The sequence below is a fragment of the Vulpes lagopus genome, chromosome 18 (genome assembly GCF_018345385.1).
Source record: "Vulpes lagopus strain Blue_001 chromosome 18, ASM1834538v1, whole genome shotgun sequence".
Lineage (NCBI taxonomy): Eukaryota > Metazoa > Chordata > Mammalia > Carnivora > Canidae > Vulpes > Vulpes lagopus.
In genome coordinates, this window is record NC_054841.1 from 15,153,666 (window position 1) to 15,168,308 (window position 14,643).

A 14,643-nucleotide genomic window follows, 5' to 3' on the forward strand; every position below is an offset into this window, starting at 1 on the left:
GATGGCCTGTCTCTGTCATTTTTTTTCCTTGTCATTTTAAAGTGTGTGAGAAGTCATCCTTTCTGGGCTCTGTAACCATTGAGATCGGTGGAGCCTGAGAGGACTGCTTGACCAAATGCCCTTAGGGGTGCCAGACACAGGAGGCAGAGCTGTGAGAAGCCAAGAAAGGATCTAGGAAGAGAGTCAGAACATGTACATGGATGCCTATAGGCATGTTGCACTTGCCTTGGTATTTAATTTAGATGGCACTTTGTTTTTTAAAAAAAACACAAAAAACCTTGGGTTAGGCGCTAATTATAGAAACGATGTTTGGAAAAAAAAAAAAGAAATGATGCTTGGGGCACATGGGTGGCTCAGTGGTTAAGCATCTGCCTTTGGCTCAGGTCGTGATCTCGCATCAGGCTCCCCACAAGGAGCTTGCTTCTTCTTCTGGCTATGTCTCTGCCTCTCTCTGTGTCTCTCATGAATAAATAAAATATTTTTAAAAAGGAGGATGCTCCCCATATAAATCCAGATTCCCCACTTCTTTCGGGAAAAATTCAAGATATGGCTACTCTGGCTGATGGCTACAGTTGGAAGTTGCTGACAGGCAAGATCCTGTCTAGACGTAGCGTCTCTGTCCACCTGCTGTCCCTTATGTCACCTGCTTGGCTGCTGCAGGCATTGCCATAGTTGGGTCTGGGCAAACCCCCCTGATGCCTCTCTTGATACTGGTAAGAGCTTTTTTACCAAGGGGGAAGCCTGCACTTAGCTTGTCTGCAGAGTTAAACCTTAATTCCTAGGCCTTGGGATCCCTGGGTGGCGCAGCAGTTTAGTGCCTGCCTTTGGCCCAGGGCACGATCCTGGGGACCCGGGATCGAATCCCACATCGGGCTCCTGGTGCATGGAGCCTGCTTCTCCCTCTGCTCTGCCTGTGTCTCTGCCTCTCTCTCTCTCTCTCTCTCTCTCTCTCTCTCTCTCTGTGACTATAATACATATATGTATTAAAAAAATTCCTAGGCCTTGGGCTTTGGTGGTCTAACCTCAGTGTCATGCCGCCCAGTGCCTGGCCGGGGTCCGTGGAAGGATACTGAGGAACTGGTAGTAGTAGAGGCAAACCCTCCTGTCACCTGCATGTGCCAGGACCCATTCTCTGCTTCACAACAGAACTCACTTTATCAGCACAATAATTGCACCGAGTAGGTGCTGTTAGGATCCCCATTATATAGGTGGGGACACTGCAGCTAAGAGGTGACATAACTTGTCCGAAGTGACACAGTTTACCAATGGTAGAGGTGGGGTTGGAACCCAGGCATTTGAGCTCAGGAATCTACCCACCACCATAGTTCCCATCAGAGGGTTGATGTGGCCCGAGGCCCCCTCACCAAGGCTGCTTGGGACCTGTGTACCCCACTCTGAAGCAGTGAGTCTGGTCCCAAGTCCCGCCCAAGCCTCACGCCACACCTTGGTTTCCTGAGCCCCGTGAGACTTGAGGGCATCTCTGTTCCTCACAACCTGGTTCTTGCAGACAGACCTCACCTCTGTTAGACTTCTGCTGTCCAGCACAGCAGCTATTTGTCATGTGGCTATTTCAATTTAATGTTTTAAAAATGAGCTAGCCACATCTCAAGTGATCAGTAGCCACATACAGCTGCCAGCTGCTCTGGGACAGTGCATACAGATGGAGAACATTTCCATTATCTCCGAAATTTCTGTTAGGTCCATGGCGGGTGATGGGAGACTGGGGCTCACGACCTTGGGACTTGGATTTCAGCTTTTCCCAGCGGTTACCTCATTACCAACGGCCTACAGGGAGGTAGGTCAGAGCCCAGTAGGCAATAAGTGCTCAATAAAAGGCACTTCATTGTCATCATCAGTGCCATCTTTTGGGATAGGTATTAGCTCCAGAAGGCCCCTTTATTACCCATCGCTGTGCAAAGTTACCCCCCAATTTAGGGTCTTATGACCACTATCTCAGAGTTTCTGGAGATCAGGAATTTGGGAGCAGCTGAGCCAGGGGGTTCTGGGATCTCATAAAGTTGTAATCAAAATGTTGACCAGTGGCTGGGCTGGAAGATCCACTTCCGAGGTGGTTCACTTACATGCCTGGCAAGTTGGTGCAGGCTGATGACAGGAGGCCCCAGGTCCTTGCTTGCCATGGGGCCCCTCAGGGCTGATTTTATGTCATTACACAGCCACCAGCTTTTCCCAGAGAGTGATCCAAGACAGCCAGGTGGAAGTTACAACGCCTTTTACCGCCAAACCTCAGGTCACACACTGTCACTTCCACAAAATATCCTATTGGTACGCAGGTCAGCCCCATTCATCGTGAAAGGAGACCACAGGAGGGCAGGAATGCCTTCAGGAGGCAAGACCCATTAGATACCATCTTAGTAGACCAGTCTATATATAGCCTGGTTGCTGGCCAACTATGGACAGGGCTTAATTTACCTAGAGCACTAACTCTGAGTGCAACTTGGTATAGTATTTTTTCTGAAAATTGGGCACAGGATGCAAAGTGGATTTTAGACAATAATGAGCAATTTTGTTCACAATCTTGCCATTTCTCTGAAGCAGGAGAAGCGTGGACCCCTGTGTCGGGCAATGGGGAGGCCTATAGGCCAAATAGATTCCCTGTTGTCAGTAATCTGCTGTGTAGTTTTGGGGGGTGGGATAGTCAGAATTCTAAGATGACCCTCAAGATTTCTGCCCCTTGTTGTAGACACCTGTATATCCCTTCCCTTTGAATATGGGCAGGACCTATAAACATGATGGATGCCACTTCTATGATTAGGTATATTAGACAGGAAAGGCGAAAGGGTTTTGTAGATGTAACTGAGGTCCCAAACTAGTTGATTTTTGAGTTAATGAAAAGGGAGATTACCCATGGTGGGCCAAGCTTAATCAGTTAAAAGCACTAACAAGAGGGTTTGGAATCTTCCTGGTAAGAAGAGAGGTGCTCTCCTGTTGGCCTTGAAGAAGCAAGCTTCCACGAGTTCTACAGCTACAAGGACATGAATTTTGCCAACAACTGTGAGCTTGGAATGGGACCCTTTGCCTCAGACAGACTGTCGTGCCACCCCTGGCTTGCACCTTGATTACGGCTGTAGGAGGCCCTTAGCAGAAGACGACCCAGCAAAGCTGTGCTGGACTCCTGATCCATGGAAACCGTGAGACAAGAAACTGGTGTTATTTTAACCTGCTCTGTTTCTGGTAGTTTGTGACAAAACATAGAAAACGAAAACAGGAAGGTCACTTGCCTCCTGCAGATCATCAGCTTCCCCATCCATGATATGGAGGGGAGCGCAATATTGTGGGCTTGGCTGATTTTGCCCTGATGTATATATATCAGCCAAGCCCAGGACACCCCTCGCCTTGCTAAGGCGCTGATGGGCACACCTTCAGACACCAGCCCGGGTTGCAGAGGAGGATGTTTTGAACCAGATGGGGGCTTGTGGGATGAGCTCTGCAGAGTGGGCTCCACTTCGGCACTCTGTAATCCAGCTGAATCCATAAAGCACTTGGTCACAAATCTCTGCCTTCCCCTAGGCCTTGCCTGCCTCTAGGGCTAGCAGCCAGCTGGGGCAGGTGTTTACCACTTAAAGGCATTATTGTGTCACCCCTGCCCCACCTGACTTTGCCCCCTGGGGTTGGGAAGAGAGCCGAGCCTGACTGGAGGGCCTTTTCTCCCCCCCCCCCCCCCCCAGTATGGTCAGGGATGACTCTTACAGACCTTAGTGGATGCTATCTTATTGGTTTTATTCCCCTTAAAGCTATTTCCTCCCTCCCTCGTCTTCACGGTCTGTGCCCTCAGCAGTCTACAACCTTGTGCTGGGGAGGAGGGTGTCTGAGAATTCTATCCACACTGCAGTTATAACAATTTCTCTTTGAGGAAACCCCACTTAAAAGAAACAGAAGAGAAACCCAAAGGTCAAAGCTTAAGCCTGTAGAAGAGCTTGTTTATGGTGGAACCTCAGGCAACGTGAGAGCTGGTCGGCTTGGAGATTTTAGAACAGAGATTTGGACTTTATTGGCACTCTGAGAACCCGAGTCCCAGACTTAGCGTGAGGAACATAGGACTTAAATTAGGCTCTGCGGTCAACCTGCTCTTGGAGCTTCGTGGGCCCTTTCTCTGAGCCTGTTTCCCTGTCTGTCCAATGACGAGGAAATATAGACTAGAGCAATGATTCTCAACCCCGGGGTTCTGATCCTGACAGTGTGAAAATGTTAAGATTGTCTTTTAAAACTTAACGATTCTTTTAACAACACTTGAAAACTTAACTCTTGGGCAGGAAACAGTGCCACCTGCTGGTTTCACTTTGCACCTGCAAATATCCAAATTGCCAGTGCAATGCTTGGCATTTGGTATTTATTGAGCCTCAAAGTTCAAGCTATGCTAAGGCGCCCTCTAGTACACAGCCATGAGCCTCTTTCCCCATGAGCTCACAGTCTAGAGGGGACAATCGACGTGTACATAAGGCCCTTTGATACAGGGTGGGTGGTGACGTGGTCCCAGTGAAGTTCTAGGGAACACAGGGTAGGACCAGAGCATGTGAATTGTGCACTCAAGGCTCTGTACTTAGAAGAGCCTGCCTTGACTTTATGATCTGGTGTCACTGTCTTGAAATTCTTAGTATTTTTTTTTAAAGCACCATACATTTTTATTTTCCTTCCTTCTTTCTTGTTTTTCCTATACCTTTTTGTTTTGCACTGGGCCCCATAAAGTATGTAGCTGGTTCTGCCCTGGGAAAATCTTGGAAGAGGTGACATTTGAGCTGTATTTGGAGAATAGGGCAGTAGGTGGAGGGAAATGAAAGAAGGAAGCCTATTCTAGCACGGAAGGCAAGTGGAGAGGTGGAGTCCTTAGGCCTAGGAGGTGTGAGAGAAGGAGATAGAAGGTGGGTTGCTGCGAAGGCTGAAGAGGGTGGGGACTGCATGTCAGATGGATTCAGGTTGTGTGCTAGGAAGACCTCTAAGCACAGTACAGCTGCTGGAACTCAGAAGAGTCCCAGGGGTGGAGCCAGGGGTAGAGCTTTGAGGTCACAGACTTCTGTGTGGGTGCACAGGTGGGACTCAGGGCCCTGTGGTGCCCTGAGGGGAGTGCATAAGGAGACAGAGCTGCATGGCTGGGCCTGGGCTTTCAGGCCAACCTAGGATCTTGGCTTCCAGGACTCCTGCCTTGTGAAGTGGCAGAGGAAGTCCTTGAGGGCAGGGCTGAGTGGGCCCTTGTGCCCCAATGCCCCGCATGGTGTGCTGTGAAACTCATTCTCCTACAAGTGGCTTCCTGCTTCAACAGCCTCATGGGACTGTGAAAGCAAACTCTTGTGAGGTGGACACTCATGTAGGGGACATTTCCCATTCAACTTATTCCCTGTATTCCTCAGCCAGGAAGAGCTCTCAGGGGCCATGAGGGCCCTTGAACAAGCTTCTCCTTCCCTGTCATAGTGGATTTCCGCCTGCTGATGGTAGATGACAGAGCTTCACTATGACTTTGGGAAGTTTCCATAGCAAAAGGCCACTTTCTCCCCTCGGGAAATGAGCCCTTGCTCAGAATTCAAGGGCCAAGAGGGGTGAGAGCCCTGAACCCACATTTCAGTTCAGTTCTCCCCATGGGGCACCATGGGGACTGGTACAGGGTCACTGGCACCTATATCCTTAGTTTCAACAGCCTGAGCCATGACCCTGCCTGATTTTTCTGCTTCTGTATAAAGCACAGACTTGAGAGAGGATGGGCAGGTTGATCAAGGCAGACTGTGATTTGGTCTCCAGGGCCCCATACAGAGCAGCTCCTTTCCCAGCTGGGTTATCACCAGGAGTTCCACCCAGAATTGTACTGTTTTGTATCCTGCGTTTGCCCCTGGGCCTGGGGTGTATCTTTACTTGGATTGGGAGCATAGCTAGTAGGGTAACATCCCCAGAGCCAACAGGTGGGCCCCAGGGCAGGGCCAGGCATTCAGAGATGCTAGCTGCTTCTGAACCCCATTCCTTCTCCAGAAAGGGTAAAAAAGGCAGGCTCTCTGTTCCATCAGACTTGAAGTCCCTTCTTCTGTATGTGTGAGCGTGGGGGGAAGTACACTGAGCACCCCACTCCTTGGGGAGGTGGGTCATTCAGATCAGACTCTGCCTTGGCATGACAGAGGAATCCCTGATCTTCAGGTCCACATCCTGGTGGGCCTGCAAGAGAAGTGCCTGGGTGGACAGTTAAGATGGTAAGACCTGACTACTGCTTTAGGCACCAAAGCTGTAGGCCAGAGAGTAAACACAGGCCTATGTACTATGCCTGGCTCCAGCCACTGGGAGTACAAGGAGGGGCAGGTTCCAGGGTGGAACCCCACCGCAGGAGGGACTCAGTGCTTCCAGTGGGATCCAGTGGACCCCCTGCGCCAGGCGGGATTTGGTGTTCTAGGGGAGCCCAGGACTCCAGGTGAGACCTGGTGCCCTAAGAGGGACCTATTGCTTCAAGTGGAACCCAAGTCTCCAAGCAGTAGCTAATGTTCCAGATGGCACCTGATGCTCCAGGTGACAGTCCTTTAAGCAGGACCTGGTGCTCTATGTAGAAGTTGGCATTCCAGGTCAGATCTAGTACTCCATGTAGGACAGGATGCTCCAGAGCACGTCTCAGGAGCCCATGCTCCATGCCTGGGTGGAGCAGTCAGTGGAGCACTATGTGTCTTTTCTTCAAGAGGAGACATAACTGCACAGGGGGTAAATACCCCAGACTTGACTCCTTCTTAGGAGTGTGAAATCTTAGTGAGACACAGGGAGAAGCAGAGAGAGACACAGTTGGAGGGATAAGCACACACATGTAGGGCGACATGCAAAGTTACTGGGGGAGAGAGAGACTGGTACAGGTTGACTGACTGGTACTGATTGCTTGAAGAGTGAGTTGGACAAACACAGGGAGAGTCACACTCGTGTCTGGACACAGGCATCATAGCATCACTCAGGTCGTGTCTTCTTGGGTATATAAAAATGAGTCGGTGACAGTTTCTATGGCGACAGCTTTCCCCCACCCAAGCTTTGGTCTTCACAGCAAAGGGGCAGGGGGCAGGGCCTGGGACCCCCAAAACCGGCTCCGGGCCAGGCGCGGGCAGAGCTAAGTTTGGATGAAGAGGTGGAAGTTGGTGCGCGTGAACTCGTGGTGGATGCTCTCGAGGAGCGCGTCGGCGTCCGTGGCGGGCTCGAGGGCGCCGGGGGGGCCGGGCCGCGCGCTGTACTCCGGGGTGTAGGTGAAGGAGAAGGCGCTGGGGTAGAAGAGGCCGTCGGCGCGCACCAGGCTCACGGGCACCGTGATGGGGGTGCGCAGCCAGCGCCAGTCGCTGCCGAAGGCGGCTATGTCGGGTACCACGCACACCAGGGACCGGGGGCTCCTGGCGTGGCGTCGAGGTTAGGGCTGCAGTGACACCGATGACAGGTACCTGCCCCGTTCCCACGCCCCCGCGGCCCAAGAGAGGCGCCCCCTATACCTGTACATGGTTTCGGCCTCCACGTCCCCAAACCACACCTTGAGCCCCGCGTGGAAGTTCTCACCGTGAAGCTCCAGCGTGGCCACGTCGCCCCCACCGCTCAGCTAGGGGAGGAGGGAGCAGGTGCCGTGGCAGAGAGCCTAGGTTCTCCTGGCCCCTGTTCTGAGCAGCCCTCCCCCAGTCAGATCCCCACCGGCCTGCGTCCACCAGTGCCCAGATTCACCTCCAGGGTGCTGATGAGGGGCACCGGAGTGACTGGTTCCCGGGTCCACGCCAGGCTGGTGCTGAAGGAGAACTCCACTGACTCTGTGCCGATGATGGTCCAGCAAGAGCTGTCGTTGAGCAGAGCCCTGTTCGACTCCTTGGGGCAGGGAGAGGCCTGGGAGGAGACCCGAGGGGATGGTGGCCCCCCAGCACTGGGGAGCCAGCACAGAGCCTGAGCTTCTTTCTGCATTCTGGGGTTCCCTCCTAGGCTCCAAGCTTTACCTGTCCTGTGAGCTTGGACAAGACCCTTAAGTTCCCAGAGGTAAGTACATTCACTGAACCAGCTGGTTTCTAAAGGCCTATTAGGATTCTAGACTTCTATTTTTTAGCAGTGTGCAATTCTCTTCTACAATTTTAAAATTCTTTGGGAGGGAATATTGCTCAATAATAATGTTATTTTCTACATATTATGATTTTTTTTTAAATCTTTTTTTTTAATATTATTTATTTATGATAGTCATACAGAGAGAGAGAGAGGCAGAGACAAGGCAGAGATACAGGCAGAGGGAGAAGCAGACTCCATGCACCGGGAGCCCGACGTGGGATTCGATCCCGGGTCTCCAGGATCATGCTCTGGGCCAAAGGCAGGCGCCAAACCGCCGCGCCACCCAGGGATCCCCTACATATTATGATTTTATCTCAACATTCTATGACAAAATTCTTTTTGGAGTTATATAATAATAATAATAATTTTCCACATTCTACAATTCTATTGCTTACTATTTTATGGTTCTAATGCTCTTTACACAATAATACTCAATACTACTACTTATTACTATTTTTACTTTCATTTTATAGTCTTATCTCACAACATTCTAGGACTCTAATACCCTTTGGGAAGAAGCATGGCTCAATAATATTACTATTTTTTCTTCATCCGTGGGTCCTGATAGTCTACAATTCGAATACTGCATGGAAAGCAGTATTGCTCAGTAAGCAGCAGCCATTATGATGATGATGATAATAGGGATCTTATGATCTATGTTCTCTGTGTTCTGACTTTCTAGGATGCTTGATGCCAATACTCTCTACCCCTCACCTGGAACTGCACCACCTTGTCTGTAGCGAGACATAAGTAAGTGCCAACCCCTCCAGGAGAATCACCAGGAAACTGGAATGCACACTTGTGCAATTGGGAGATGGGCTCATCCACGTCGAGGAGTGCGCACTGTTTGGCTACTTTGCGGATGATCTACAACAGAAAAGGTGGTAGGAAGCTCAGCAGCCAGGTGCCTGGGTGGCCAGAAGCTGTCTTCCCAGCCAACTTTCAGCTATCCAATAGCCATGTGGGCACTGGCAGGTTCCTTCCATGCCCCCCGCCCCTCACCAACCCTTTACCTCCATCCAGAATCCTAAGTATCCAGAATGAGAACAGGTGTCTTCATGACTTGGGCCCTCACCCTCCAGTCCTCTCTTGTGGATCATACCTTCTGCATGGGTCTGTAGGGATCCCCCTCCCCCCCAGGTATGCCCTCCCTTCTCATACCATTGGAGGTAATGTGATGCCTGTGACAGTGCAGACAAGTTGCACCAGGGAGCCATAGCGTACATAGCCCTCTCGAGGCGGGAAGTCCCCCTGGGAACAGTGTTCATCAGCTGGAGTAAAAAGGGGGAAGAGAAGGAAGGAAAGTTTCAGGGGTTCCATGCTTCTGCCCCAAACCCTGCCCTCCTTGCCTCTGGCCCCACCCTGCATCACATATGGGTCTTGTGGGTAGGGTCGGCATGCAGGGAGACAGCTGAGGCTGAAAGTTCTCATCCTCGAGGGGTCCTTGAAAAATGTTTGCTCCTGGGGTGGGGTCTGTGATGAGGGGAAAGGGTTGGACATTGGCGCCAGAATGGCTTAGACTAGTTGCAGGTTCACTAGGACTTTTGGCAAGCCTCAATTCCGTGGGCAAAGTTTACTCTTCTTGAGAGGTTATAGTGAAGATGAAATGAATTAATGCATGTGAAGCGCCCAGCCCCAGGCCTGCTGCTCTGGTTACCCAGGTGGAGTGTGAAGGCAGCCCACTGGCGCGCGCTGGCCACGAAGGCCCCGTCCTCCACAGACAGGTAGCGCGTGGAGACAGTCTGGGAGCGCAGGCGGTTGAAGAGGGAGACCTTTGAGCCCGAGGATATACACACTGTGAGGGGAGAAGAAATCAGCACCCAGGCTGGCTCCTTGTACTTGCCAGACAATTTCAGGTCCTCTGTCCCCTGGGTCAGTCGCCTTATATGCTCACTGGCCTAGACACACTGGGCCTATTTCATGGTCATTTACCTAGCACCTGCTGTAGTTCTGCTTTTGCACTTTCGCCTGTTCCTTTTTGCTGCTTGGGTACCCTTCGGATCGACAAATTATATTACCAACTATTCACTAAATGCCTCCCTTTAGGCAGGAACTGTGCTGGGTACTGGGGACCAAAGAGTGAATTAGACCCAGTTTTGCTCTGAAGGAGTTTGCAGTCTTGGAGAGGAGGGACATAAATATACATTTTCAAAATGATGTGGTAAGGGCTGGGTGAAGGAGGGCTTCCTGGAGGAGGTTATACTCTCAGCTGGGGAGCAGGTAGTAGTAGGAGTTGCTTAGGGAGCTGCATAAACAAAGACCATGCCGTGTGAAACAGCGGTGTGAAATTTCTAGGGCTTGACACTGGCCTCTTCCAGTTTATCATACATACTCAGAGCTGTGGTTTTGTTTTCTGACCGAGTTTTGACCACCCGGGGAGCAAGCACTGGGTCATCTCCCTCTGTCCCCTCCGGGTGTTAGGCATACTGTACGTGCTCAATTTATACTTAGTCCAAGTTCTCATCCACTGGATAATGACGATAGCTAATGTTTGTTGTGTGTTAGGTATGGTTTTAAATGCTTTATATGTCTTAATTAGCTCATTTGATTCTCTCAACAGTGCTCTGGGGTAGATATTATTTCTATTTAAGAGAGCAACTTGTTCCACATTGCACAGCTAGCAAGTGGCAGAGCCAGGATTCAAACTCAGGCCACCTGGCTCCAGAATCTGTGCTCCTAATCATCACACGATACCACTTACCTGATATCAAGGGCCAGACAGAGCACTGCCTGAGTCTGAGACATTCTATGGGGCTTTTAACAGACAGAAAGTAAATATGATATAGGGGTAGGAGCTGGGCTCTGGAGTCACACTGACTCAAGTTCAAATCCTGACTGGGTCTCTTCCTAGCTGAGCAATCTGAGCCAAGTTACCTGGATGGTGATAGACCCAAATATTTCATTAAATGAATGGATGAATGTCCTAGACCACATTTTCCTCATTCCTGACATAGGAACAGTGACAGTACCTACTTCAGAGGGACATGAACATCAAACAGGATGATTCGTGTTAATGTCTGCCGAGAAAGCTCCACCTTCCCCTGTGTCTTCCCCCATCTCCCTGCGAGGGTAGTGGTGGTATCATTGTTATTCAGGCCCTGTCCCTCATCCTCAAAACCCCTAGTCCTGAGATTTGTCCCTTGGCACCCAGGGCAGTACTTATTTCAGACTGTCTCTTGGATAAGCGATGTGTGTCTCTCTCCCCTGCTAGGCTGTGGGTTCCTCCAAAACAGACATTCTTCCTTATTTTACAGGGATCCAGCATCTCGCATAGAGCCAGGCCTACATCAGGTACTGAATAGGGATTTTTTTGACTAGATGTCCTCTGCCCTTTTATTGTCACTTTTTTTTTTTAATTGTCACTTTGAATCTGTCTTTAGCACAGCACCTGCCAGTCATTTTTGTCTGCTCTGGACGCCCCCTCCCGATCCCTTCCCCAGGGTCTGGTGTCGGGGGTGGGGGGAGTGGGGGGGGTGGGGGGCCCTTTCCTCTCTGCTGGGTCTGGGACCTCGGACCCCCGCCCCAGACCCCGCCCCCCTCCCGCTCACCCAGACCCCGCCCCTCTCTCGGCTCAGGCTCCACCTCTCGCACTCCGGCCCCACCCGTCGGGTCGAAGCCTCCGCCCTCCCCAGCTGGGCCTGGCGGCCCCGCCCCGCCCCGCCCCGCCCCGCCCGGCTCACGGTCCGTGTTTTTCAGGGACTGCTTCTTCTGCGAGGGCTTCGAGATGACCTTGATGAGGCGGCTGTGGAAGGTGCCCAGCTCCCGGCCCCCTCGATGCACCAGCCGTAGCACCAGCCGGAAGTGCTTCCTCTTGTCTGCGTCCGAGATGTACAGGGTCTTGGCGCACCCGAATTCCTGCGGGGTGAACAGGCACGGGGGTCGTCTCGCTCCCACCCTCCGCCACCAGTTCTCTGACGTCTGCCCCATCAGACGTGACATGAAGCAGCGCGATCCCAGCTCCCGGGCTTACCCTCGAGGCAGAAGCCCGGCGCTCCCGCCTTTCTATCTCTTGGCCTCTGCGGGGATGGTGTGTGTGTGTGTGTGTGTGTGTGTGTGTGTGTGTGTGTGTGTGTAAATGAGCCCCCCTCGCCCGGGGAGGGGCAAGGATGGGAGCGGGAGTCGGACCCTGTCCCGTGCGCTCTCACCCTGGAATCCGGCTGCTCTTCAAAATTCAACTTCTGCGTCTCGGCGGCGCTGCCGGACGCACCGTCCAGTCCCATGTAACCGCAGACCGTGGGCCCGGTTTCCCCTGCCTGGTGGCCTGGAAAGGGACGCGAGCGCGCTCTCGGAGTCAGGTGCCAGGCAAACCGAGTTGTCGCCGCCAGGGGGCGCGGCTAGACCGCGCCTGCGACCCGCCCGGCTCCCGGGCCCCAGTGCGCCGTCGGTCCCCCGGCAACAGGAGGCGCCCGGCAGCCCAGCAGTCCACCCTCACCTTGGCCCTGCACTGGCTTCACCCTCCATCCGGGACCTGCGAGGTAGACACAGGGCGGGGGACAGAAGAATCTGCGGAGACATGCAAGCAAGCGCTGGACTCGCACGTCCATCTCCACTTGGCCGGCTGTGGATATCTCAAAGGCAGCATAAATTGGGCAGGATCTTTGATTGCTCCTCCGCCTTTCCCACCGCCCTGCCCAGGCTTCTCCAAGACTGTGGACCCCATTAACCTCTAAACGTTCTATCATTCGCTTCACTCAACCCCTGTAGTCAGTCCTCCTTCTCCACATTCAAAACACATCCAAAACCCACCAGTCTCTTACCACCTCCACGTTAGTCCCAACTGCCATCATTTTTGCCTGGACCACAGCATCAGCCTTCCCAGGCTCCGGATGCTTCCACTCCCCACCCTCTTCCACCTACTTTGCACAAAGCAGTCACACTGTCTTTTCTTTTAAAGCACGCATCAATCATGTTACCTGTTTTCCTAAAATCCTCCAGTGGTTTAAACTCAAAGTCCTCACATGATGGGCCTCTGCTTACCTCTTCAACTTTATTTCCTGCAACATCTCTCTCCTTTCCTAATTCCAGCCCCACTGACTTCTTTGGTACCAGAACAGGCCAAGCCGGTACAGCCTCAAGGTGTGTGCATTTTCTTTTCTTTTCTTCTTTCTTTCTTTTTTTTTTTTCTGTCTTTCTTTCCTTTTTTTTTTTTTTTTTTAAGATTTTATTTATTCATGAGAGACACACAGAGAGGCAGAGACACGGGCAGAGGGAGAAGCAGGCTGCATGCAGGGAGCCTGATGTGGGACTTGATCCCGGGACTCCAGAATCATGCCCTGAGCCAAAGGCAGATGCTCAACTGCTGAGCCACCCAGGTGTCCCTTTTCTTTTCTTTCTAATTGGAACACACGTCTCCTGGATTTTCTCTTGTCTGGCTTCTCTTTCACATTCAAGTCTCAGAATAAATGTCACCCACTTAAAAGGCCTGTCCATTGTGTTGACCTTTCTAGCTAGAGTGCTTCTACCTCAGTTTCTGCTCCATGATGCTGTTCTATGACTCTACTAGCTCTTCAAGCTGGAAGGCTCCTGCATACTGATTTGTGGGGAGTTTGTTGCCTGTCTCTTCCACACTACAGTGAAGATGCCTTGAGAGCATGTGTCTTCTGGCGCTGTGTGTCCAGGGCTCAGCACAACCCAGACAAGCCTGGCACCTGATAAACACCCAGTAAGTAGTTGTTGAATGAAAGAAGGAATGAATGCGTGAATGAGTGAGTGAATGGGGACTATAGATTCACAGGGAGGTTCCATATAGACCAGAGTGGCAGCTCGGGGCAGGGTCCTAAAAGGCACTGAACCCGGAAGCAAGCAGAGAGTGGAAAGGTGCCCATTTGGAAGGGCCGCTGAGGCACCTACCGCTTCTCATTTCCATATGATTTCTGGGCCACTTTGGCATGCAGGATCCGCACCGTCTGCTCACACTGTTGCCTCAGGCACTGGCGCACGCCTTCCCTCAGAACAGGGACGAGCTCTGGGGAGGACCTGGGAATGGGGGCAGGCCGACGCTGGGCAGCAGTGATTGTTAAGGGGAGAGGTGGCATGGAGCCCAGCAAGCAGGTTGAATGAAAGGAATGGGGGGAGGGGCTAATTTAGTTCTGCCCCCCTCCAGGTCAGGGAGCGGGAATGTTAGGCAAGAGAGAGGATTTGGGTGTAAGTCGTGGGTTAAATATTTAGGCTGCCTGGTACTCAATGAGGCCTGCACGGAGCCCACTGGGACCACCCAGGCACTACTCCGCAGGTCTGGCGCCATGCCCACTGCAGCCTGAAGCACTGGGGAGAGGCCCCAGCGGCACAAAAGCCACACTTGTGCTGGCCTTGGGATGGAGATAGCATCCTGTGAGGGTACTTGGTTTCCTTGCAATTTGAGGGGGCCCACCCCAGTGACATCTTGATGCTGGGGAGAGGAGTTTTGCTGCACCCCCTAAACCAGAGTGCTCTCTTGCCTGCCCTCAGAAGCCTGCAAACATGCAAGCGCCTCCAAACAGTGTCCCTAGGATCCTGGGGGGGGGGGGGGAACATTTGAGCCCTTCTGGGGTCAATCAGCCCTCCTAACCCCTTTTCTCCCAAGAGAAGGGAACTGTTACTGTCGTAGCTTTCCTTCCGTTGATTACAGGG

General features: G+C 52.1%; 1 protein-coding gene across 1 annotated transcript; it reads right to left on the minus strand.

Moving 5' to 3' along the window:
- Positions 1 to 6,945: 6,945 nt before the first annotated feature.
- RBPJL (recombination signal binding protein for immunoglobulin kappa J region like) lies at positions 6,946 to 12,340 on the minus strand. Its single transcript, XM_041732235.1, has 8 exons — positions 12,180 to 12,340; positions 11,715 to 11,889; positions 9,692 to 9,829; positions 9,196 to 9,305; positions 8,749 to 8,901; positions 7,669 to 7,824; positions 7,446 to 7,549; positions 6,946 to 7,349 (listed from the first exon to the last, which is right to left on the minus strand). The coding sequence occupies exons 1-8, from the start codon at positions 12,252 to 12,254 to the stop codon at positions 7,076 to 7,078; spliced, it is 1,185 nt and encodes a 394-aa protein (XP_041588169.1). The 5' UTR covers positions 12,255 to 12,340; the 3' UTR covers positions 6,946 to 7,075.
- Positions 12,341 to 14,643: the final 2,303 nt, after the last annotated feature.

Coding starts and splice junctions, on each gene's coding strand:
- RBPJL (XM_041732235.1), bottom strand. CDS start 12,254: ATGGGACTGGACGGTGCGTCCGGCAGCGCCGCCGAGACGCAGAAGTTG. Junction 11,890..12,179: donor AAGAGCAGCCGGATTCCAGG/GTGAGAGCGCAC, acceptor TTCACCCCGCAG/GAATTCGGGTGCGCCAAGAC. Junction 7,350..7,445: donor GAGGCCGAAACCATGTACAG/GTATAGGGGGCG, acceptor ACGCCACGCCAG/GAGCCCCCGGTCCCTGGTGT.